At 42.5% G+C, this 26323-nt stretch overlaps 1 protein-coding gene across 1 annotated transcript; it reads left to right on the top strand.

Annotated features, from left to right (window-relative positions):
- Nucleotides 1-599: 599 nt before the first annotated feature.
- On the top strand, nucleotides 600-16910 carry LOC306958726 (uncharacterized protein; the record flags this gene model as incomplete). Its single annotated transcript, XM_079550317.1, has 14 exons — nucleotides 600-801; nucleotides 2114-2253; nucleotides 2927-3016; nucleotides 3492-3618; nucleotides 4841-4935; nucleotides 6386-6542; nucleotides 6710-6834; nucleotides 10960-11179; nucleotides 12617-12762; nucleotides 13177-13266; nucleotides 13968-14094; nucleotides 14515-14609; nucleotides 14987-15143; nucleotides 16780-16910. 14 exons carry the CDS (start codon nucleotides 600-602, stop codon nucleotides 16908-16910), a joined length of 1902 nt encoding a protein of 633 aa, XP_079406443.1.
- Nucleotides 16911-26323: the final 9413 nt, after the last annotated feature.

Genomic DNA, 26323 nt, shown 5'->3' with positions numbered 1-26323 from the left:
GGAAATTAAAGAAAAAAAAAAAAAAGACTAGCTGCTAATGCATTCACTAATATAATGAATATTTTGTCTCCCAGTCCTAATACATTTGATCCAATTTCTATGGAAAAAAACGAAGAAAAAAAAGTTATGTAAGAAAACATCCCAGAGTGAATACTGAAAAGATCAGAACAGATAAAAAGAATATGCTTGTGTTATTGAAACTGAAGTCTGTAATTCATGCCCTTCTTGAATTTTGATGTACTTTGTTTATCAACTCTGTGCTGTAATTACTTGCATATTTTTGGCATGTGATATTTTCAAGTTAGATTAATGCTTTAACCTAGGATGCAACTATGTTTTTCTGTTTCTCTTATTCAATTATATCCAATTTCTGTTGATACTGAGATGTTCAGATGACTTAAGGTCTTTGTCTGGAGTTATGTATTTTTTTTGCAGTTTCAGAAAGAGTAGTAAATTATTGCTTACAGTGTCCCACCCCCCTCCACCCCCTCCACAAAGAAAATACAAAGAAAAGAAAAAGCCCTGTAATGTGGCAACTGGTGTCTCTCTGTCTGTGTAGCATTTCACATTGCGACAGAGATCGTGTGTGAGAGGGAAGAATGGAAAAATCTAGGAAGAAATTTATTGATGTGATAAATAAGGCAATAGTTGCTGGTAATGCAATGGACCGTGATGAACTACTTTTTTCTTACAAGGGGATTCTCTACCCTGTTGCTTTTTGCAGTCTTGAAGTGTTCAGAGCCATGGAGTCCTTTGAAGCCAGAAGTGATGATGTCATTTTGGCAGGATATCCTAAATCTGGTGAATACTGCTTGCTTTCTTCATTAATTAATTTGTGTAATAACAAATAAGTAGATTGTATTTACAGTTTTCAGAAGTTTCCGGAACTAATTTTTTCCTCAAACATATACAACAGAGCTAATTATGAGAACATTGTATAGGAAATTTTGCAAGTGACTGAGAAATCTGATTTTCTTGGCTATAGTGTGATACATTTTTATTATCTTTAATTTTTTAAGTTATGAATGTGAATGCACAAATTGGAAAGAATCAAAATGCAATTCTCAAACTTGAGATAACTAGATTTCTTGATATTGCAGGGTCTGTTCTTGCAGTTACATAATATCGTTGGTAATAGTTTTGTATTTCTTAATATAATGGACTTATTGGTGCCTTCACGTGCAATGATACATATTCTACTTTTCGATTTTCATATACATGTCAAAATTTTCTATTGATATAAAAAAGACATTTTTGTAAACGCTGGAATTAGTCACACTGACCTTTATTGGGAAATCAAGAGATCTTTGATGGAGCTGCTGCTTCTGCCTAAAAGTATCCTACACAGGCTCTTGGATGTGTTACACATCCATTTTAATATAGTTATATTTACCCTTCAGCAATAGGATTCACTGCATCTTACAGAAGATAGTCACAGTTTACATGTTTGTAAAGATTTTGTGTTTTTTTAAAGCCTATTTTCTTTTTGAAGAAATGATATGCATCAAAATGCACTTATTAAGACTGTAATGATAAAGATGTAGGAACCAGTGTCCACAGGTCAGGAAATGGTAAGCTAATCATACAAGTTCTCAACAAGCTCTATTTTATGTTATTAATAAGAATACAATAAATATATACAAAATAATTTAGAGGTTTTCTGGATAAAACACTGTGTATTGGTAAAGAAAATGAACATACAGAGCACAGTTTCAGATCTGGTATGTGCTGAAGTTCTGTGACCCATCTTTCTACTCAAGATAAAACTGTACAGCACATCAGAAAACATATATGATGCACTGGGTTTTGAGGTACAGGTTTACACCCTATCTGCTCTTATATTTCTTACTTGAATCAATAGTTCTACTCCTTTCTTACTTATAATATATAATCCGTGATGTACTTAGTCATTTAAGTTGGTGAAAGATATGTATTGTTACGTAACAACAAATGTAGGGCCCTGAAGGCTGATTGTCCAGATAGCCAGCTGACATGTTAAAGAAAACCAGACAATTCATGAGATAGTACCAGCTACCTCTTGGTTGTCCTTGCAAATTGATTTATGCTTTTTCTCAATGCTTTACATGCAATTCTGTATTTTTTCCCCTTTCAGGTACAAACTGGGTAGGTCAGATCTTAAGTGATCTGGTGGCCACATTTGAAAAAAAAAGACTTGATGAAGAAAAAAGTGTTAATGATGAAGAGCTAGAAGAATTTCCGTATCTTGAAATTGGAGATACTGAGAAATATGAGGTGGGCACAGAATAATTATTAAAAATGCGAGAATGTGGTTCTTCAAACACTGAATATTTGAATATATGGTTTGAGAAATACTGCAGTCTTTGATGGAAACTATCCCATTTCTATGTAGGATGCATCTGGCCAGACTGAATCTCATCTGCATTACTGAATGCTGAAGGATAAATGATCTCTCTAGGGGGCTTGAGAGGAGCACATACTCATTAGAAATACAGACACTTCAGAAATTCAGTGTCACATAATCTGTACTTAAGAAGAGTTTCATGAAAAACTATATATTGAAATAATGATTTTCGGCTCTTCTACTAGCTCTTATTTATTACCTCTACTCTCTTCTTTGGATCCTTCAGCTTTATCACATCTCCAGCTAGATTCTGCATATTACATCTAGGTTTTATACCTTGTCTAACAGAACATATTAAATTCCTTAACACTAAAGAGAATGAGCAATGGATAACCTTCTTTCCAAATATTCATCCTTATGGTCTTTTGAAGGTTATTGCTGAGAGAAGTCCACTAAGATCCCAGGATAGCAATCATAAAGCATAATTGATCTGCCAAAAGCCGTTAATAAATTTTGCAAAGTAATATTTTATCACAGGCCAATGAAGAAGAATACTTGTAATAAAGGCACTGTCCACTTTCCTCCTTTCAATTGTTAATGCAGCGAATGAAGAAGTTACCTTCTCGAAGAGTTATATTAACTCATCTTGCTCCTGGCAACCTTCCAAAGTCTATCTTCAAAAATAAAGCCAAGGTGAGTGCTGATTTAAATGTCATGTAAGGAAACACACAATCAGATGTCTTTGAAAGCCAATTTAGTACATTTCTGCCAAATTTAAAAATTATTTTTATACTTAGGTAGTATGCTGTCTTTTTTTGCATGGCTAACAGCTTCCGTTCATCTCAATAGATCTCAGTTCATCCTTATTGATATCTCTGCGTCAGTCTCAGCAAGGCAAACGTGGGGAAAAACAAACCTTCCAGCAGTAAAACACTATGTTTACAAAATGTCCTGAGTGGCTTTCTACAATGTTGTCGAAAGTTTCAGAAAGAATTTGTATTTGTGTGTATTCTAAATGATTAGGTACTATTTGTATTCTGCATGATTAATTTGATTAATCTGGAAAATATATTCTAATAACTATATGAAATCAACTTCATAAGGTGCTGATTATGAAGTTTTTTATTGCTTTTGTTTCCAGTAGAAATAAAATATTTCAATTTTTTAGATATTGCTACTGATTCGCAATCCGAAAGACGTAGCTACATCGTTTTTCCATTTTTCCAATGCCTTGTCAGCTCTACCTTCCTATGAGACCTGGGATGATTTCTTCGTAGCTTTCATGGCAGAGAAAAGTACAGTATATTCTTCTATGTTACTTATTCTATTCCTTGACTTTGTCTAAAAACTTTGCATTTTGTAAAATCAGGTTCACTAGGATTTTTTGGCTTACAGCAAAAAACAAAACAAAAAAAAACAAAAACAAAAAAAAAACCAACCAACCAACCAAACAAACAAACAAAAAAAACCAACAAAAAAACCCCCGGGGATTAAAGAGAGAAAATTAAAAGCTGAAGTAAATTTTATGGTATCTGTCTTACTGGCTGAAGTTTGATATTCATCAGAACTGTTCTTCCATAAATAGCTTTAATTTGCACAAAGTGATATTTTCACTAGAAGTTCCTTCTTATCTTCCTCTTGGATCTCCTTCACCCTTCCCCTCCACTGTATATTATCTTGTGCCCAGACAGACATTTGAATATCTACATACCAAATTGGACTGGAGAAATGTTTTGGACTATGGCTAAATGCATTAAAAAAAAAGCCACCAAAAGAACAGAAAATAAATCTCATTATTTTTATAATTACATAAATTCTCCAGGTTGCCATATCACATGGACGGCAGAAGGGAGGGTTAATAAGGCTTTCGAATTAAGGTTTTAGGATTAAGTTTCCATGCTGTTTTGAGTATTGATAGCACTTCAGCAGACTCACATTTGACTTGAAATACTGACTAGTTTCAACATATTGTCATTCAAATTGCATCATTTCACTGAGATGCGTTCATACAGAGCCAGCTAAGCTGGGCTTCTGCAGACTTTTCCTTGGCTTCTTAGTTTTTATTGTGGGTACTGGCCATAGCCAGCCTTTGATCCCAACAATGTGCTTCTGCCCCACTGTTGCCCTCAGCTTGTTCCAGCACAACTGTTTGTGAAGTTGTGGACCATCTAGGGAGCTGATCTGGCCTAAAAAGAGGTTCTGCAATACAGGTGAAAAAGGGACTGGACCCCATATTTTTTGCAGCACAAGTGGAAGTAGCAGGCAGATCCTTTAGGGAAGGTGACAGATCCTTTAGAGCCACATTGAGCTGGTAAGAGAACTTACCCTGCTGGCTCTAGACTGTGTGTGTTGCAAAGATCTATAAATCTTCCAGAATGGGTTAAACTCTGGCAGAGCCGTGATTACTAATGGCCGTGGCTTAGGGATCAACTTACGGAGTAAAAGTTGATTAATATAATAAGGAGCTTTTCTTATGTTCGGTTATTCTTCATTTTAGGATTATTTTGTTTTATTTAGTGCCCTGGGGATCCTACTTCAATTACCTTTCTGAATGGAACAAATATGCTGCTGATGAAAATGTTATGACAATAACATATGAAGAACTAAAAGAGGTAAGGTTACCAATGGTAAGAAATATAGAATTGTAGAATCATTAAGGTTGGAAAAGACCTCCAAGATCATTAAGTCCAATCATTCACCTACCACCAATATTTTCCCACTAAACCATGTCCCTTATTACAATATCTAAATGTTTCTTGAACACCTCCAGGGAAGGTGACTCCACCACTCCCTGGGCAGCCAGTTTCAACATCTGACCACTCTTTTGGAGGAGAAATATTTCTTAACATCCAAAATGAACCTCCCCTGACACAACTTGAAGCCATTCCCTCTAGCCCTATCACTACTTAAGTGGGAGAAAAAGCCAACTTGTACCTTACCACAACTCCCTTCAGGCAGTTATAGAGAATAATAAGGTCTCCCCTGAGTCTCCTCTTCTCCAGACTGAACAACCCCAGTTACCTCAGGCACTCCTCATAAGGCCTGTGCTCCAGACCCCTCACAGCTTTGTTGCCCTTCTTTGAACACACTCCAGGGCCTCCATGTCTTTCTTGCAGTGAGGGGCCCAAACACTATTTCTGATACAAGCCAGGATGCCATTGGCCTTCTTGGCTGCCTAGGCACACTGCTGGCTCACAATTAGCTGAGCATCAGCCAACGCTCCCAGATCCTTTTCCATCACGCAGCTTTCCAGCCACTCCGCTTCAAGTCTGTAGCATTGCTAGGGGTTGTTGTGGCTAAAGTGCAGCTCTTGGTACTCAGTCTTGTTGAACTTCATCCTGTTGGCCTCATCCCATTGATTTAGCCTGTCCAGATCCTTTTGTAGGTCCTTCCCACTCCAAGGCAGATGGTCACTTCATCCCAACTTGGTGTTATCTGCAAACTTGCTGAGGGTGCACTCAATTCCCTTATCCACACCATCAATAAAGATATTAAACAGGATGGGCCTCAATACTGATCCCTGGGGAACAGCACTTGTGACTGGTTACCAGCTAGGTTTATTTCCATTCACCATGTTTTACACTTCCATATTTTACACTTCAAAGAGTAATTGTTTCTAAGCCAGTAAACCATTATACACACATAGTGTATAAAAACTGCATGATACATGTATGAGTCAGATTCTTGTTTTAGAGGACAACAAGGTGGATTTCTAGCTTGTAAGCCTTTGTGTGTGTGTGTAAACATAATTCTTGCCTTCTCTCCCCCAAGTGATTTTAAGTCAAAATCCCCAGTAATTCTTTTTTGGAGCTTTTGTATATTCAGCAGTGTAGATTTGGCTCAACTGTAAATCATATGCAATTTTCTGTGATATTCAGGAAGACAGATGATGTTTTCTTTAGAATAACAAAGAGAAACAATACATAGCACTCCAGTCCTGCTGAACATTGAAAACTCTAAATATGCAGCCAACTGAGAGATGTTGGGCCTTGAAAGAGCTTTGGTAAGAAAGCAGTGTAATTTGTTTGAATGTCATATGGTATCTTACATTCCTCTTTTCAGAATCGAGCCCTGGGAGTGAAAAACATTGCCTCTTTCCTTGGGATTTCCCTGACTGGGGAAGAGCTTCGGAGTGTGGTAGAGAGAAGCAGTTTCCAGTCCATGAAGGAGAACTCTCTGAAGACCCATGGGCCTCTGGGCAGCATGCTCTTTCGCAAAGGTAAGGAGCTTCTAGAGGTCCAGAGGCAGAAACATGATACTCTCAAGAACCTAAGCCATTCATCACTGGCTTATTTTTTGCCCATATATTATAAAGTGTTACACTTTATGTATATAACTGAGAAATACAATTTCTTGTTTTTCAAGAGTTTATTTGCTTCTTTGAAGGTGGTGTAAGTGACTGGAAGAATCTTTTCAATGAAGAGCAGAATGAGAAAATGGACAAAGTATTTGCAGAACGAATAGCACGAACGAAACTAGGAGCAAAATTAAAGTATGAAGTGTACTGCAAAGCCTGAAGAGTAATGAAATGTGGTTAGACCAATAGCTTTCCACTGTGCTCTTTGATCATCTGAATGATATACAATAAAAAGCTAAATGAAACAATCAAAGCATCTCACAGAATCACAGAATCACAGAATCACAAGGTTGGAAACGACCTGCAAGATCATCCAGTCCAACCACCCTCCCATTCCTATCAGTGCCACAAGCTACTAAACCATCTCTCGTAGCTCCTCATCCAGGCGCCTCTTGAACACTACCAGGGACGGCGACTCCACCACCTCCCTGGGCAGCCATTTCAGTGCTGACCACCCTTTGAGAGAAAAAGTTTCTCCTAATATCCAACCTAAACCTCCTCTGGTACAACTTCTTGCCATTTCCTCGGGCCCTATTATATGCCTGGGAGAAGAGGTCAGACCCTTTTGCACCACAACCTCCCTTCAGGAAGTTGTAGAGTGCAATGAGGTCTCCCCTGAGCCTCCTCTTCTCCAGACTGAACAATCCCAGCTCCCTCAGCCGCTCCTCATAAGACTTGTGCTCCAGACCCCTCACCAGTTTCGTTGCCCTTCTCTGGACACGCTCCAGGGCCTCAATGTCTTTCTTGTAGTGAGGGGCCCAAAACTGAACACAATACTCGAGGTGCGAATCATTGTATGATTCATTGTAAAATGAATCGTTGTAAAGTCACCTTGCAGGAACTTTTACAATGACAACAATGAATAGCTGGCTTTTTAAAATAAATGTGAGATCTTGCTTTGGCTACATTCATTTGCTGAATATGATGGTGGTAACTAACTATATTCAGATCAACTTGACAGGCCTGTTTCAGTAGCTGCCACATGGAAGGAAATGCACTTTTTCGCTTTCCAGGCAAACTCGGCCATTCTAGATAATTTACATAGGGTTATTTAGCATGTGGAGATCTCTCTTTTTTTTTTCTTCTTTCTTTTTTTTTTTCTTTTCTTCCAAAAATGCCTCAGATCAGGTGACAATCTTGCAATCTTGCAAGATCTCCACAATGAAGATCACTATCAAAATACATGTCTGACATAGCCTTAATTAACGATGAAGAAGAATATCTTCCCTGTGACTTCAGCACAAACTGGATAAAAACTAGAGGGAAGATAATGAAAGGGAAGGGCAATCATCATTTTTAAGGACTTTAATCTGAGTGTAGAGTTTCAAGCTGAAATTCAGATTACAGATTGGTATTAACAGCCAAGATGCAATGAGAAGCATTTTTATGTATAATAATTCTCTTTGTGGAACAGAACAAAAATCTCAAATTAATTTTCATTCTTATATCATATACATTTTCTCTTGGTTCACTGGAAACAATGTTTCTACCTGCATAAAAGTTGGTAAAAAGAAAATCACGAGGTCGATGTTTTTTCTTGTGTTTGAAGATACTCCTTAATCTATAGACCTTTGTGCTTCTTCTAAGAACTGCTGTTGTTTTCCCTGCTACAGACAACAATAAAGCAAAAGAGGTAGAGAATGTAGACCTGAATTATGTTTCCTGCCGTTAAAGCCAGTGGAGTGCTTTTAACCACAGAACTATACTTAGCATTCCCTTTGTTCATTCTTGATTTAGCAACAGGTCTACATTTAAGCTTTAATTTAAATTAATGCCTATAAATTGAAATAGATTAATTTTCATAACTGAAAATTCTCCAAAAATGCCAAAATGCTTTGTAAGTGGCTCTAATAAGCATATGGGATTGTTCTCGGGATTGTGGAAGACGTTACAGTATTCAGTTATTTTGTGTCAGCACTGATATTTGATACTGCAAACACAATATTTCAGACCTGCTCAAGGTCCATCTGCACTTCAGCCACTTGTTCTGTGAAGAGGAAAAAAAACAACAACAAAAGAATGCTCTTTAAGAATAGTTGAAATTTAAAAAAAAAGGTGATAGGGGCCCAAGCAATATATAGATACATCACCTAAGAAGTAAAAATTACAGATGCAATAGGAAAGAATAAAATGTTCAATAAGTTTTTTCTATATTCTTCTAAAGATACTCAGGGTTGCCCACACATGAATAGTAATACAGAGTTTTGCAAAGGCACAGGAATGCTAGAAATAATACTTTATAATACTTTGTTTGGGAAACTAGCATGGAGGGTCCCAAGGGATTTACTCTTGGAGGGTAAAGGGCTCCAGGAAGGTTGGTTGCTCCTCAAGAAGGAAGTCTTAAAGGCGGAAGAACTAACAGGCTAACTAACTAACAGGCTAACTCCCTGAGCTATAAGATGAGCCGTTGGGAAAGAAGACAGGCGTGGATAAACAGGGAGCTTTTTCTGAGGCTCCAGGAGAAAAAGAGAATCTACCTCCTGTAGAAGAAAGGACAGGCAACTTGGAGAGAGTACAAAGATGTTGTTAGGATGTGCAGGGGCAAAATTAGAAAGGCAAAAGCCCAGCTTGAACTCCTCTCCTTCCTATAAATTGGAGCAAGACTCCTTCAACACAGTCTCCTTGGGGAAGCTGGCAGCCCATGGCTTGGAAAGGTACACTCTTTGCTGGTAAGGAGCTGTCTGGAAGGCCGGGCTCACAGAGTGGTGGTGAATGGAGTTAAATTCAGCTGGCAACCAGTCATGAGTAGTTTTCTGCAGGGGTTGGTGCTGGAGCCTGTCCTCTTCAATATCTTTATTGACGACCTGGATGAGGGCATTGACTGTACCTCAGTAAGTTTGCAGATTACACCAAGTTGGCTGGAAGTGTCGATCTGCAAGGGGATAGCGAGGCCCTATGGAGGGACCTGGACAGGCTGGATTGCTGGACTGGAACAAAAGGGGTGAAATTCAACAAGACTAAGTGCTGGATCCTGCACTTTGGCCACAAGAATACCAGGCAATGATACAGGCTTGGAGCAGAGTGTCTGTGTAGCGGAAATGGACCTGGAGGTATTGATTGAAGCTTGGCTGAATGTGATCCAGCAGTGTGCCCAGGTGACCAAGAAGGCCAATGGCATCCTGGCTTGTATCGGAAATAGTGTTGCCAGCAGGAGCAGGGAAATAATTGTTCCCCTGTACTCAGCTCTGGTGAGGCTGCACCTCGAGTACTGTGCTCAGTTTTGGGCCCCTCACTGCAATAAAGACATTGAGGCCCTGGAGCATGTCCAGAGAAGGGCGACGACCCCTGGGAAGGTCTTTTGAGGAGTGGCTGAGGGAGCTGGGGTTGCTTAGTCTGGAGAAGAGGAGGCTCAGGGGACACCTTATTGCTCTCCATACCTACCTGAAGGGAGGTTGTAGTGAGCTGGGGGTCAGCCTCTCCTCTCGTGTAACCAGTGATAGGACTAGAGGGAATGGTCTCAAGTTGCTCCAGGGGAGATTCAGGCTGGACGTTAGGAAATACTACTTCTTAGGTATTCTGAAGAGGCGTGAGCCAGGATTCAAATAACTTCCCCCCATGTAAGAATAATTTCAACCAAAGATTGAACTACTGACAGGTATAGAAAGAAATAGAATTGATGACATACAGATGAATTTGATTATTGTAGTTGTAGAACATAAGTATTTGAGTTTCACATGAAAGCAATCTTCCTGTAGGAAACGGTGAAGTAAAAGATCTCAGATGTGATTATTTAATCATGAGAAGTATGATTTAGGTGGTACTTGACTTTAGCTCTCAATATATCACATAAAGCAATGATGTTACAATGATTGACTGAAGATAGAGCCAGCACCTGGAAGAAAGTTGCATTCATTAGTGGAGTAGTAGCAAATCAGATTAAGATCTACTATCTACATAATTACTATACGCTGGTCATTCTGTTCAGAAATCACATTGTGTAGCTCAGCTGTTAAAAATATTTTAAGCAGTATTTTATGACCTTTGTAGGTCCTTCCCTTATTTTATTCAATGTTTTGAATGCTATCAATATTGCTGTTGCTTCCCTAGCAGTAAAGCTTTGTAAAGAACAGACTACTCTTGGTATTTTCAGGCATGGTAGCGACTCCATGTCACTGCTATTTGTCTCCTGTCCTGTTATTGTGAAAGGGGATAACAGTTCAAATTGAGTTAATGAGTGATGTGTATCTTCATTTCTGAGTGAATGCCCTTTCCAGTTTCCTAACACACTGTATAAAGTTCTCTTGCACTGTGAAAAGACAGTTTGTATCTCTGAGGAAAGCTTCATGGGGTTATAAACATGAGCAGAAATAGGGAAAGAGTCACTGAAATTATAGAAAATGTTTTTTCAGAGAATGAAAAGACTTCCCCAGAAGATCTGCTGTTTTCCTATGATGATATTCTGTATCCTGCTGTGCTTAGCAGTCCAGAAACTTTGGAAGCTCTGAAATCCTTTGAAACCAGGAGCAGTGATGTGATTCTAGCAGGCTATCCTAAAACAGGTAAGTGTTGCTTGCTTGATTAATACTTGATGCACTATGCTGTAATCCTGTAGTGTGTACCATCATTTAGCACAGCAATAATATCTGAGTAATATCTGAGTTCTCCCACTACAGAGTTTTGTTTTGTTTTATGTAACTTTTGTGCAGTCAGACATCCCCTTGTGATTTTAACATTTTCCTGTTGTCTTAGCCTATTCTCAGAAGAGTTAGCTTCATGTTCACCATTATCTCCAATAGAGGAAGACTGTAGTAAGATGTGTTTCATTCACTGCAGGTCCCGATGATTTCAGCAGCTTTAAGCAGGCTCCTCCCCAGATACTTAAAATCTCTTGTACTTCAGTGTGTGACTGCACATTGTATACAAGTGGTAAAATTACCAGTGTTGAATTAATGCAGAATAATCACATTTCTTGATTTTCTAACTCGGTAATGCAATCTTGCTTGACAATCTTGCTAATGCAGGACAGTATGTTGTTACCCTACTTTCTACAAAGGCAATACAGGAACTGTTTTCTAGAAATAAAGGTAGAAGAACTGTACTTCCCACGGACTTACTGCATTACAGAATATAATTGATTCCCATGTGATTCCCATGTATCTAACTGGATGGAAAGGCATAAATGCTACCAGGATTCTTGATTTTTTCCCTCTCCTTTCCATACAGGCATTTTGGTTTCCTTTCTGTTTGTGCTTAATCACTTCACAGAGATATCTGAACAGGTCAAATGCAGAAAAAGGAGCTGATGATGTTTATAACGTTCCCTTTGTATGCAGTTTGTAGAGCTGCATACAAGCAAAAATGTCCAGCTATGCATTCCAGAAGATTTCAGAAATGAAAACTGAGACTTGGATCTTCAAGACCAGTGGGTGCTTCATATTCCAACTGTGCCAGATTGCAGAAGTCAAGACAGCTGAGCCTAGTGCAAAAATAATGACATACCTTGATGGTCTTTTGATTTGGTAAATTAATCCTTCTCCTACCTTCCTGGAGACTGAGAATGAGGCCAAAATTTGTTGGCTGCGAAGAAACTGAAAACTGAAGCTAATCAGGAGGAGGGAACAGGGTAATGCCAAAGGCAATGCTGTAGAACAGCCCTATGCTGGGAGCAACACTGCTGTTATTTTCCTTAGGAGTATTCTGAGATGACAAAAGAGTGTCAGAGCTGTAAATAGCAATAGAGGTCTGCTTCTGTTACCTCTGAGGGATGGGATGTGTTTCTGAAGTGAGCAGGGTAGCATTACACATTTGGCTGACAGTTCTGCTCCTCATGGATTTTGGCATGTCCTGATTATTACTGCCCGTATGTTGAAAGGATAAGGTGCCCTGCTTCATAGATGTGAACCAGTTTGACAGGATATTCTGCAATTCAGTTGACAGGAAAAAGTGCAGATGTACAGCCCAGACTGGATTTGCTATTGGAGTATGTATTGTTTCAGGAACCAACTGGCTTGAACAAATGGTGAGAGAGATGGAATCAACAGATGCTAAATATACTGAAGAAGAAATGAAAGAGAGAATAAATGCTGAAAAAGAGCTACAGATGTTTCCACGTCTAGAGTTTGGAGATCCTGGAGTATTTGAGGTGAGTAGTTATTGAAAGAATATTGGTAATACTTTTTCTACAGGTACTAACTGTTGAAAAACAATGGCCTTATTTCAGAAGCAATAGTCAGTTTTAGAGCAGTTACAAGTGTAAAGGTCAGCACGGCCAGCATGTCCTATTGCCTCTAGTGTCCCAGTGCAAATGCTTCAGAGGACCAGCAAGTTGTGAGGACGCTCAAGGGGGTTCAGTCCTGGAACCAGTATCTTTAATTCTCAGGCCTGTCTCATGTGAAATGCTGCTCTGTAGCAGAGGCTAGCAGAAGCCAACACCATCAGCATATCCCTGAGATTTCCTAAGGGGAAAGATCCTTCTCTGGTTTCCCCTTTACTTATTACCCACGATTGCTGAGTAAGTTACTTCTATTCTGTCCCATTTCTCCCACTTGCTTTAAAGAGGATAAAGAAGCTGCCTTCCCGAAGAATCATACTAACCCATCTGCAACCTCGTCTCCTGCCCCCATCTCTTCTCCAAGGGAAGGCTAAGGTGAGTCTTTTCTTTGTACCACGCTGCAAAAGTATTTCCACCTCAAGTTAGTTTTCATCTGCTTGGATGAGATGGATTTTTTGCATTTTCATCTAGGCTGGTCGGTGCATAGATGCGTTTCCAGCAATGAAGAGGGAGAGTGCTATGCGTTGAGGGTATGAATAAAAATGCTCTCCAAATCCAGTAGCTCTGCTAATTCAAGTATTTTCTGCCAGTGGGTTTGCATCTGGATGTTACTGCTCCTAAGATCTCAGAAACAAACTTCCAAATCTATATCAGGAAACTGAGCACGGCAAGTACTTATCCCACCTACTTTAACTTGCCTCTAAGATATGGATACCTGTGGAAAGCCCAGGATGGGCTCAGGCTAATATGATCAGATGATCTTTGATGAAAACTGCTGCAGAGAAAATCATGGGTTCACCCACAGCTTGTGAGTCTCCTGGTGTGGAGACCTTGAGCTCATTTCTTTGGATCTGAACTAGTTCAAAGCAGAGTCCCAAGGTTATCACTAAAAAGCTATTTCTTTTTATCTTTAAGCAAACAAGTTGTCTGCAAAGGCTCTCATTTCTTATTAAACAAGAGGAATTAGACTGTCCTATCAGTGCGTGGTGCGTAGTTGTGAGCATATGATGTGCTGATAAGAATATGTTTTGGCCAGTCACCAAATCACAACCACATCATGTGTTTTCCTTCTGCAGATCCTTCTGCTGGTTCGGAATCCCAAAGACACGGCTGTCTCCTATTACCACTTTTACAACAACATGCCAGTGCTGCCCTCCTTTGCTACCTGGGATGAGTACTTTGCAGCTTTCATGAATGGGAAATGTACTTTGCCTTGCATCCTCTGGAATTCCTCTCCACCTGAGGGGCATGCATAGATCCCTGGGCTTGGGAATCCTATTCCAACATACTTTCCCAAGACAGTCTCAGGACAAGAGGATAGGTTCATGTTATGGCTGAAAAGGGGTATGCCAGAGAATTTGAATGTCTTTTGTGACTGATTAAGAATGGTAAGATTGTGACAAAGACTGAGCCTGATCTTTCCGTTCTTTCAATAAAGCTGGAGGTTCAGTGCTATCTAGTGGCCATAGCTGGAGGATCCTTCATTGACCTCAACAAATATTACCCAGTCCGCAATTTCCCCATCATAGTGTAATGCTTAGATAGCTGTCTAAACTGACTATTCTGAGTCAGCCTGTTTTGGTGAATATCCTGCACAGATATGCCTCTTTTCTTTATCTGCAGTGACTTGGGGGTCCTATTTTGACCACTTAATGGAATGGAACAGACACATCGACCACAAGAGGATGATGATAATTAGCTACGAGGAACTGAAAGAGGTGTGGCATCTAAGCCAACTCTATTTCATGGGCATGCTCTGCAACTTTCCTGAAATGTGTAGGGACTATGGGGAAGAAAAACTATTGAATCAATCCTGTCTGAGCCTGTAGAAGGGCATACTTTTCTGAGCTATTCACGCCCCTGAGGAGGCCCATGAAAGGTTTGTTCATGTGTGGAAGGAATCATATCTGAATCAGTTGCTTTTGGGAGAGAAGAAAAGGCCTTGAACCTGAAGCCACCAGGAGTGGGTTCTCCCTCTGTGAATGCTTTCAGAATTCCATGGTGACACTGTGGGAGGAAGTTTTTCTCTGCTGGCATTTATAAGCTAGCCACAAAGTCTTTTGACTTCACCTCTTTGCAATGTTCCTTTATTTAGAACCCAGTACTGGGAATGAAGAAGATTGCTGCTTTCTTTGGATTCTCCCTGAGTGAGGAAGAGTTTTCCAGAATTGCCAAGAAGACCAGTTTCCAAGCTATGAAGGAGAAGTCCAAGGAAACCCATGGTAAATTTGGGGACATCCTCTTCCGTAAGGGTAAGTCTTTGCAAATGGAGGATCTCTCTTCTGAAGTCATCTTCTGAGTGGTCACTTAACCATGAGTTTGCTGGGCTGATTGGGAAGGGCAGATGTGGATGAGGTCTTTCCTCTGACTTCTTGTACAATATGCTTCTGCCACTGACAGAATTTTTGGTCATTTGTGAGCACTGAAGTGACTCAGGTATCCACACTTAAGGCTCTCAACCACTGCTTCCATGTTGCTCTCTTTCCCTGTGGCATCAATGCTAGTTTGTTAGGCAAGTGAGATGTGCAGGTGGAGGCTAACTGTGGAGTAGGTTATGTCAACAATTATGCACTAAATCTGCTTGGGTCCAGTGGTTCCTCTTTATGGATAGATGTTGGTGTTGCCTTTGCTTATGATTTATGAGATAAGGCTGACTGTGGATCTGGAGAATAAGAAGAGCAGGTTGGTGTGATGTGTGGAGAAAGGACCCCTGACCATTTCTATCTTTGGAGTAGAGCTGCAGTCTAAGAGGCTGCTGTATGTGACTGTATGTGTCACTTCATTAAAATCCTTTTTTGGAGAAGCTGTGATAGTGTGGCAAGGATCTCTTGAACCTCATGTTCACTGCTCTGTTTGCCTCCTGGGGATCATACTACATTCTCAGTGAGAGCTGAGAAATAGTCTCAACATGATTTCTCTCAGTGAACGGGCCAGTGGTGATTGTGTGGATATTTACTCAGATGTGAGGCCAGGACTGGAGCTTGGGCAGCCCAGCTGCTCCCCACTGCTCAAGAGTCCCTGATTTCTGACTGCTATGGGCATGGGCTCACTTTTGCCCCTTTCCTCTGCCATCCCTCTTCACGGTCTACCCTACTGCTCCAAATAACTTGCTCCTTCAGAGGGAGGCATTTGCAAATGAGCTCTCCCTTTGTGACAAAAGCAGTTTCCTCTTTCTTCAGTGTAAACACTGGATGGAACCACTTTGGAAAACCTCCCTGGCAGTCTGGCACCAATGCTCCTTTTTTATCTTATCTTTGTGTCACGGAGTTAACTAGATCAATCTATGACTGTGACAGGGGGCAGTAGGCCCCTGGGGAGGGAAAGGGAAAAGGCATAGGGAGATGGGAACTGGGCTCAAGGAAGGAAGAAAAAAACCAGCAGCAACAATGTGTGGAGGAAAACTTATTTTACTAACAATAATATCTGAATGTAAGATAACACAATATAATGCAATCTAATTGAAATTGAGACTAATAAATCAAATAAAAAAGGTGAGAGAGAGAGTTCCCAAGACTGAGTCAACCTAAAAAGCTTGGAACGGCTAGGAAAGCACCCTCCAACATCCACTGCAAGGCAGTAAGAGATCGCCCCATCCAGAATCACATGACTTCTGTGATATATAGGGATAGGTACCTGGAATTGGAGCATTAACACTTTAACTCCCAGTGCACTACATGATGTTATGATGTGGAATACTGAAAGCAAAAAAAAAGCACAAAACCATGACATTTTGCTACTTTGTCTCTTCTATGCAATCAGGCCTCTCAGAGACATAAATCAGACTTATCCAATCTCACATGTGCTGTGAGTCTGCCCCACTGCTGCCTATATACTGTCCTCTTTCAGGAGCAGCCACCTTCAATCCTTGTTACTTCTTGTTGCACACAGGGGTTGTTGGAAGCTGGAGAGACCTCTTCTCTGAAGTTCAGAACGAAGAAATGGACCAAAAATTTGAAGAATGCATAGGAGGAACAATTCTGGCAACGAAGATTAAATATGATGTGTACTGCAAGACCTGAAAATGAGCAGAGGATCAGTACTGCAGCAAGTGGTTCCCCAAAGATGGTCAGTCACCATGAGAAAAGAAAGAAACTCCTCAGATATTGAGCTTGTATCTCTAAGTGTTTGGGCTGTGATTCTTAGACTTGTGCTGGACCTTGCTTGATATAACCAAATAAAATGTTTGCATTCCTTCAGCAAGCCCCTGACATACTTCCAGAACAGAGATGGAGCACAGGCATTGTAAGTCCCAAGATGGTGTCCTTGTGGCTGCATTGTGGCCTGAAACAGAAAGCACATGCTGCCACCAGAAGTATGCCTGTGTTTTGGGCTAAGATGGTCGGACATTATAAGGCTATGGCCACCGGCAGAGGCCCTAGAGGTGATTCCATGTAGTACAGGCTCTTTGTCATTTTGACTTTCAAAACCCATAGGCTCTCTTGTGCATCTCAGCTGGGTTCATATTGAAAGACCTGGTAGGACTGAAATCCTTTGCTGATCAGCAGCATCTCCGCCACTGCTGCTCAGAATGTCAAAAGGAGTTACCTGCCTTTTCTCACTCAGACTTCTCTTGCATATAAGGGCCATTCCTGAAAATCCATTGCTTGCTTATCTCTTAACATCCCTTCTTTCACATGATCCTACCTGATAAACTACTCTGGAGAATGCAAATCATGTTTTGTGGAGGTACTACAAGACTGTGACAAAATCCCTTTTAGTTCATTGAAACAGCCTCTGCATTAGGTTATGAGTTCTGGAATGAATGATGTTTTAGATGCGGAGTTAGGAAGGTGGCAGATATCTAAGGGAAGCTTTGAAAAGAACGGAGAATTATAACCCTGAATGGAAATTCTATATTTGCAGTCCTACTGCAGCAGAGTAATTATCTCGAGCAAACATTTGCAATTGTTGTTTAAACCTCTAGGTGGGGACTGGGGCAGTAAATCTCCCCCCACTGTAAGGGCAGAGCAACTCCGAGACCGCCTCATGAGACTGAATGCGTACAAGTCCATAGGGCTGAATGGCATGCATCCCAGGGTTCTGAAGCAACTGGCTGAGGTTGCCAAGTCACTCTCCATCATATTTGAAAAGTCGTGGCTGTCAGGTGAGGTGCCAGATGACTGGAGGAAGGGTCACGTCACTCCCATTTGTGAGAAAGGGACCCAGGGAACTATAGGCCGGTGAGTCTCACTCTGTACCTGGGAAGATCATGAAACAGATCCTCCTGGATGATACGCTTGATCACATGGAATGTGAGAAATGAGCGTGTGATCCGAGATAGCCAGCATGGCTTCACCCGGGGAAGGTCATGCTTAACCAATCTGGTGGCCTTATATGATGGAGTGACGGCATTGGTGGACAAGGGGAAGGCGACCGATATCATTTACCCAGACTTGAGCAAGGCCTTTGACATGGTCCCCTACCACATCCTTATCTCCAAATTGGAGGGATGTGGATTTGATGGGCGAACCACTCGATGGATTAAAAATTGGTTGAAGGGCTGCAGACAGAGGGTGGTGATTAATGGTTCTATGTCCAGGTGGAGGCTGGTAACAAGCAGTGTTCCCCAGGGATCTGTCTTGGAAATGGTGCTCTTTAACATCTTTACCAATGACATCGATGATGGAATTGAGTGCACCCTCAGCAAGTTTGCTGATGACACCAAGCTGAGTGGAGCAGTTAACACGGTGGAAGGAAGGGATGCCATTGAGAGGGACCTCAACAGGCTTGAAGGGTGGGCCTGGTGAACCTAATGAGGTTTTGCACTTGGGCGGGAGGAATCTCATGCATCTATAAAGACTGGAAGAAGCGGTTCTTGAGAGCAGCCCCGCAGAGAAGGACTTGGGTGTCTTGATGGATTAAAAACATGAGTCAGCAGTGTGCTCTTGCAGCTGGGAAAGCAAATAGTATCCTGGACTCCATCAGAAGAGAGGTGGCCAGCAGGGACAGGGAAGTGATTGTCCCTCTCTACTCTGCTCTTGTGAGGCCCCATCTGCAGTACTGTGTCCAGGTCTGGAGCCCCCAGTACAAGAAAGACAGAGAGCAGTTGGAGAGGGTCCAGAGGAGAGCAACAAAAATGATCAGGGGACTGGAGCACTTCCCCTATGAAGACAGGCTAAGGGAGCTGGTCTTGTTCAGCCTGGAGAAAAGAAGGCTGTGGGGTGACCTCATTGCAGCCTTTCAGTTCCTAAAGGGAGCCTACAAACAAGGAGGGGAATCAACTCTTTGAAAAGGTTGATAACAGCAGGACAAGGGGAAATGGTTTTAAGTTGATGGAGGGAAGATTTAGGTTGGATGTCAGGGGGAAGTTCTTTACAGAGAGAGTGGTGAGGTGCTGGAACAGGCTGCCCAGAGAGGTTGTGGATGTCTCATCCCTAGCGGTGTTCAAGGCCAGATTGGATGTGGCCCTGTGCAGCCTAATCTAGTATTAAATGTGGAGGTTAGTGGCCATGCTCGTGGCAGGGGGCTGGAGATTCATGATCCTTGAAGTCCCTTCCAACCTGGGCCATTCTGTGATTCTGTTGTTGGAGGGACAACAGAGCCTCCTGGATAAGAGATTCAAGAGGTTCCTGGAATGCACTGATGATAAGTTTCTTCTGCAAGTGATACAAGAGTGTTGCAGACAGAATCTATACACTTTACGTTCTGTGGAACATTGCTGGCTCATGTCCAGCTTGTCATCTACCATTACCCCAAGTCCTTTTTGGCAGAGCTGTGCCCAATCCTTCCACCTCCCATGTTATATGGATAATGGGGGATCCCGCAACCCAGATGCAAGACCTTGCATGTGGCTTTGTTGAATGTTACAAGGCTCTCCTGAGCCTACTGCTCAAGTGCATCTAAGTCTCTCTGGATGGCATCTCATCCCTAAGATGAGTCAGCAGCACCACACAGCTTGGTGTCATCTGCAAGCTTGCTGAAGGTACACTTGATCCCACTGTCAGTGACATTAATGAAGATGTTAAAGTGCATCAGTCCCAGCACAGACTCTTTGAGGGACGCCACTGATCTCCATCTGGACACTGATCCACCATCCTTCATCACCACTCTGGGCATAATCTTGCAACCAGTTTCTTATCCATCAAACTCAACAAATCCATATCTTTCCAATTAGGAGAGAAGGGAGTTGTGGGGGACCATGTCAAAAGCCTTACTGAAGTCCTGATAGATGACATCAGTGGTTCTTCCCTTGTCCACTGAGGCAGTTAAGCTATTGTAGAAGGCCACTACATTGGTCAGGCAGGATTTGCCCTTGGTGAAGCCATGCTGGTTGTCTCATTTCACTGCCCTGTCTTACATGTGCTTTAGCACAGCTTCCAGGAGGATCTGTTCTGTGATGACTGGGAGCCACAGACTTAGCAATATTCAAGTTCCTGAGGTGGTCATGAATCTGATCTTTCCTTACAGCTGGAGGGACATTGCACACCTAGTCTCCACCTTCAAACCCATCTATTTGAGGCTGGTGTGAAGAGCAGTGTTAGTGAGGACTGAGGCAAAAAAAGTTGAGTATTTCAGCATTCTCCTCTGTTGTTACCAGCCTGCCTGTACTGCTTACTAGGGAGGTTATGCCCTGTTGGGCTTTCTTCTGGTTGATGTACCCATAGTAGCCTTGTTCTTCTTTGTAACCTTTGCCAAGCCCAGTTACAGTTGGGTCTAGGCATTTCTGACCATAAACAGCCTAGCATCATTCTTACAGTCTCCTAGAATACTTGTCCCTCTTTCCACCGCCTGTGAATTTTCTTCTTGCTCTCAAGTTTGATCTGCAGGTCCCAGTTCAGCCATGTTGGTCTCTGCCTTCCTTTACTGCCTTCCTCCAGCATCCTCCACATGACTCTTGTGCTGTATGGACAGCTTCGTTAAACATCTACCAACTCTGCTGCGCTCCCTTGTCCTTGAGAACAGATTCTCAGGGGGTTTTGTTGATTAACACCCTGAAGAGCTGGAAGTTAGTTTTCTTTGTCTGTTCCATATCCCTCAAATCAAAATGGCACTGTTGCATGGTCATTACAGCACAGGCAGATCTGTGTGTGGACATGCCTCCATTTACTCCTTTCCTTCTGGCCTTCAGCTTGGTAGCGAGAAGATACGAGCTGCCGTGGATCTTGTATTTTCTCTTGTGGCAAAGCTCGTCTGTACGAGGGCAGGTTGTGGTTCCTCTGCTCCTCTCTTTTTAGCCCCCTTTGACACTTTCAAACCCATTTACTTCATCATGTAACCTCGCAAGCAGGCTGAACAGATCATCTGCCTGCTTGCACTTCATACAGCTCTCCTCGCTGCTGTCAAAGGATGCAAATGAAAGGCTCAGGCGCTCTGTGCAGAGGCCTGAACAGCCACCATGTGTCTGCCTTGGAATTCAGTCTGCATTTCTGCATCCTTTTGGATTTGTTCAGATGTCCTGGCTCTCTGTGGGGTGGGTATCGTGACTGGGGTCTCTACTCTGGGAGGATGAGAATTCTGGACTTAGAGTATGATGACCGTGCACATAGTGGGCGATAATCACCTACTGAATCTACCTCTCTAGCCTGCAGGGTGCTCACCTCCCTGATCCAACTGGCATGCCAACTGCCACATCATGCCCCCTGTATACAGGTAATGCTTGCTTGTGCTGTTTACAGGCTGCCTTAGTACACACAGGGAGATTACGCTGTCCCTTCTGGCTCTGCTTATGCTGCATCAGAGACAGTTCTAGTCAGGGACTGGCCAGTGTTGTACTCGCTATCTATCTTAGTGCCGTCTTAGGCCTTCAATGTAACCAGGACTGTGCTGGAAGAAGGCCTTGAGTGAAACGGCCAGGCAAGAAGAGGAAGGTGGTGGGGTGGAAACAAACTGTCACAAGGAGCCACCAAGGAGAGGAGCTACGCTCAGCCTCACTCTCAAGGAAAAGTCTTCTTGGGACCGTGGCTGAGACAGAAATTGGAACAAATGTATGTCAACCAAGAAAGTAATTACTAAAACTAAGGAATTATCAGTTATCCTAAAAATGAGGTTTTGGACCCACCCTGAAATGAGACTCTGCATCTTTCAGATGAAACCTTGAACTATTGGCATGGAGGGGCATGGCTTAAAAATGAGTAAACGCCTTTCAAAAGTGTTATATGCATTTATTTCAGTTTTAAAAGTTTTGCTTAAAGCATTGTTGTATGACTGTGTTGCTTTGAACGCGGCATCCCAGACTTCATTCATTTTTGTGGAAGATCTTTCTTGAGTGTTCTGAGGAGAGGTCCCAGCAGGCCTGACTTCATGTTCACCAGTGACTGTGAGAGAAAACAAAAAGGTGTCATGGTTTTCACAGAATTGTAGGGGTTGGAAGGGACCTCCAGAGATCATTGGGTCCAACCCCCCTGCCAAAGCAGGTTCCCTACAGCAGGTCGCACAGGTAGGCATCCAGGCAGGTCTTGAACATCTCCAGAGAAGGAGACTCCACCACCTCCCTGGGCAGCCTGTTCCAGTGCTCCGTCACCCTCACTGTAAAAAAGTTATTGCACGCATTTGTGCAGAACTTCCTATGCTGCAGTTTCTGGCCGTTTCCCCTTGTCCTGTCTCCACTCACCACTGAAAAGAGTCCATCCTCGCCACTCTGCCCCCCACACCTTAGATACTTATAGACCTGGATCAGGTCCCCTCTCAGTCTTCTTTTCTCAAGGCTGAAGAGACCCAGTTCACTCAGCCTTTCTTCAAAGGAGAGATGCTCCAGGCCCTTCACCATATTTGTGGCCCTCCACTGGACTCTTTCCAAGTGATGGATGGACTCTTTCCAAAAGATGGAGCACAACGACTCAACAGAAAACTGTAAGGTGTGATAGGAGAGTGCAAAGATCTGGAGAGATTTGAAGCCACCAGCAGGGAAACAAAGGAAGACAGGAACACGGACAACACAAGATTTTTCATGCTTGACTCTCAGGCCGCTAGCTTTCTGAAGGAAAGTCCATAGTCTACACATGGGGAATAATCCCACCTCTGAAAGACCTGGCCTCTGAAGATCAGAAGGTAAAGCCCTCCTGTTTTCTCTTGGTGTTGCCCAGAGTCATTGGCCTCACGATAGAGAAATTTCTTTGTGGGTCATCCTGAGGCCTCTGCCCTTGGTTTCTGCTGGCCTCTCATTAGCTTTGCAAAAAAGGCAGAAGCGTGCGAGAACTGCTGTTGCTCACATTGTCACAGGTCTTATGGTCTTATGCTACACTAGCAGGCCAGTAGATTTGTAGATTTAGGGAAGTAGACACCTGAGTTTCTTAGCCAGATGCTCTGCTTCTCACGCTTCCAAACTGTGTTGTATTTATAGGACTTCTCCCACTGTGTAATAAGAACACAGGACTATTTCTCTCCTCCCAGTGAAAACTCAAATTGAAGAGGTGCTGTCATGAGTGAGACTGAATGGATTATTTCTGTCTCAGAGTAATAATTCTTCTTTCCTACTAGAGGTAAGGAAAGAGGAGAAGATTACTGATAATTCTTACATGAAAACTAATTTTTTTCTGTAACTTTGAAGTCAGAAAAGAAAAAGAAAACATCCTCAAGAATAGAAGGGATCAAAGTGAACTCTTGTGAGAAGTATTCTGCCTTGAACTTGCATCCATCATGTGGACTGGAACCAAGACAAGGATGTTGGGTAGAACAGCCGTGAGATGAGGAGAAATACTGTATTACTTGAGGGAAAACCAACCAGCCAAACAAATGACAACAACCACCCCCACCACCACCAAGAAAAGGAAGAAAACTTACTTGTCTTATTTATTTGCAAGGCTTCTTCTAATGTCCTCACTCACCAGGAACAGTTTTTCTGACAAATCTAACTCTGCTTGCCAGTGTGCTATTTGCCGCAAGCTCTCCTGATACATGCTTTGGGCTCTCTCCATTTCTGATGTTAGAGCTGCAATTCTCTGCCTCTGTTGCTTTCTAAACCTTGCTTCTCTGGCATTGATCTCCTCTAGCCTGCTTTGAGAGGCTGCCTGCATCAGAAGAAGACAGTGCAACTTGAAGGACAGGAAGAGGCAGACAGTGCCATATCCATGTGTCCTTGCAGCCAGTTCGCATATCCAATGAAAACAAGATAGCCCTGGTCAGTGAAAGAGCCGTGCTTCATCCCTACCATCAACACTCAGGGAAGAAGTCAGAAATGACTAAATGTCATTTTTACAATGTTATTTTTACCTCAGAAAGAAACATACCTGCTCTTTCTGCTGTTTTTACATGAAAGCTGATATTGAGCCACCTCCAACTCTATAAGGAAGGGGATGAGGAAAAGGCTGCCTATTTCTTATGCACCAAGATCACACGACACACACAGAGGCGCTTTCACACATCTTTCTTCAGCTCTCCAGCTTCCCTACAAGGAAGCCAGAGGCTCTGCACTAACAGTAAGATAACAGATCATGCTCTGATCAGGAAAACCATAATTAACAATGACGTGTCTTTTACTGCTTTCAGATAAACGTGTCCTGAACTTGTTTTCAGATTATTTCTTCTCTTGCACTATTTAGGAGAAAAGAACAGCTTAACCTGCGCCAACATGCTCACAGGCATTGCATACCTTGGCATTAACCTTGTCCAAGCCTTCTTTCAGCATCAAGATGTCGTTCTCCAGGTAACGGCAGTAATCTTTAGAATGCTTCAGAGATGTTCCTGAAGCCGACTGCTTTCTGAAACTGTTGGCAAGTTTCTTCTGCATTTTTTCTTCTCGCCTCTTTTCAATCCATGCTGATATTTTATAATCCTCTGCTATAGCCTCTAGGCGCTGCTTGAGAACAGCCTCCTTTACTCGCAGCTCCTCATTTGTCTTTTTTTTTGCAGCAACTTTGAGTGCTCCAACTCCAGCTGTGCATAAAGGTCACGCACCTGTACACAGTGGAAAAACAACAGGGTCCTATGTTTGCTCTCAGCTTATTTCTTCTCTTTCACTCGTTGAAGGAAATGAACAGCTTTGCCCCTATTAACGTGTTCACAGATGTTGCATACCCTGGCATTAGCCTTGTCCAAATCCTCTTGCAACTTGGACTTTTCTTTCTTCAGTGAGTCACCTAAGTCAGCAGAAGTTTTCAGGGATGCTTCTGCGACGTGCTGCTTTCCAACAGCCTCAGCAAGTTCTTGTTGCAGCTGTCCAACTGTTCTCTAGAGAAACAATGGTGCAGGAGGGTGAAGCAAAAGGTAAAAAACTAAAGCCTGCATTTTTAATTTTGCTTACCAGTTCCTATACTTAGATCATATTTCTGAGTGAACCGCAAAAGGAAGAAAAGTGGTAGAGGAGAATCGCCTGATGCTCACTGGGGTGCAGAGCTGGGATTTGCCATTTGCCAAATGGCAGCAGAAAGGGAACAAAACAGAGGCAACTCGAGGGATGGCCTTCCAGGCAGGTAGCTCATAGCTGGTAAATTCTAGAAGCGCCAGATGCCTTTGGGAGCTGCTCTACTTCAGTGTCCACCTGACCTTTTCTTCTACTTCGTCTGTTTCACGTTTAAAGACATCACTCACTGCTCTTACCTGGTTGGTGTTCTGCGCATCTTCCAGCTGCTGACTCAGTGAAAGGTTTTCATGTTGGAGCTGGGCCACTTGTTCCTGCAGAACTTCCCACTCTGCAGTTTTTTTTTTCGGTTCACCTTTTGCAAGGTATAAGGCACAATGTTCCTTTGCCTGCCTCTGGGCCTGGAAAAGTGCTTTTTCTGTTGCTTCTAAAAGCAATGTCTTTTCCTCAAGCACTTCTTCCCATTGCTCCAGTAGTCTCTTTCGCCTGTGAGCTCTCCTATTGGATTTCTTCTGCTGCTGAAGCAAGGTCTTGTTGCTCTTTTAAAACTCAGAGATGTTCCCAATGAGGTTTTCTACACAGGAGGGCTCAAATTGTCTCTTAAATCCCTGCTTAGCATCATTTGCTGAGCTTGAGTGACTTTCAAAGGTCTTGGTGAGACTGAGTGGGGCAGAAGTTTCCACTGCTACTCCATCTATGTTGGAGAGATGGAGCAGGGCAGAAGTTGCCACTGCTACTCCATCTGCGCTGCCCTCTGCCTGTTCAAAGTTAAAGGATACAAATTGTCAACGTTTAAGAAAATCGGCTCAAAAGAGGATGCCATGGCAAGCACTTTATAAAACCAGAAGAAGACTGTCACCTGCTCGACTTCATATTCCAAAGGGCCTTCTCCCTGGCTTTCCTGCTCTGTGCAGTCCCTAGGGTGCACGCGAGCACTGTGCCTAGAAAAGACAGAAGGCACGTTCAGTTGCGCACACTGCCTGTCGCACTCCTCACGGCCCTTTATTGGCCACCCGTTCCAGACTGACAGCAAACTGGGAGAGAGCAGCACACACTTGCTAGTACATCCTTAAATGTTGTTTTCCTGTATGCTATGGTATATCGGCAAGATCTTCCTCAAAGCAAGACTGCTGTGAAAGACACAGTGCGCTTTACTCCCAGGGGTGCTGACAGCCCACAGTAGCCCCAGGCAGCCTT

The sequence above is a fragment of the Tetrao urogallus genome (genome assembly GCF_951394365.1).
Source record: "Tetrao urogallus genome assembly, chromosome: 2".
Taxonomy (NCBI): domain Eukaryota; kingdom Metazoa; phylum Chordata; class Aves; order Galliformes; family Phasianidae; genus Tetrao; species Tetrao urogallus.
This window is presented reverse-complemented; position numbering and strand designations above follow the sequence as displayed.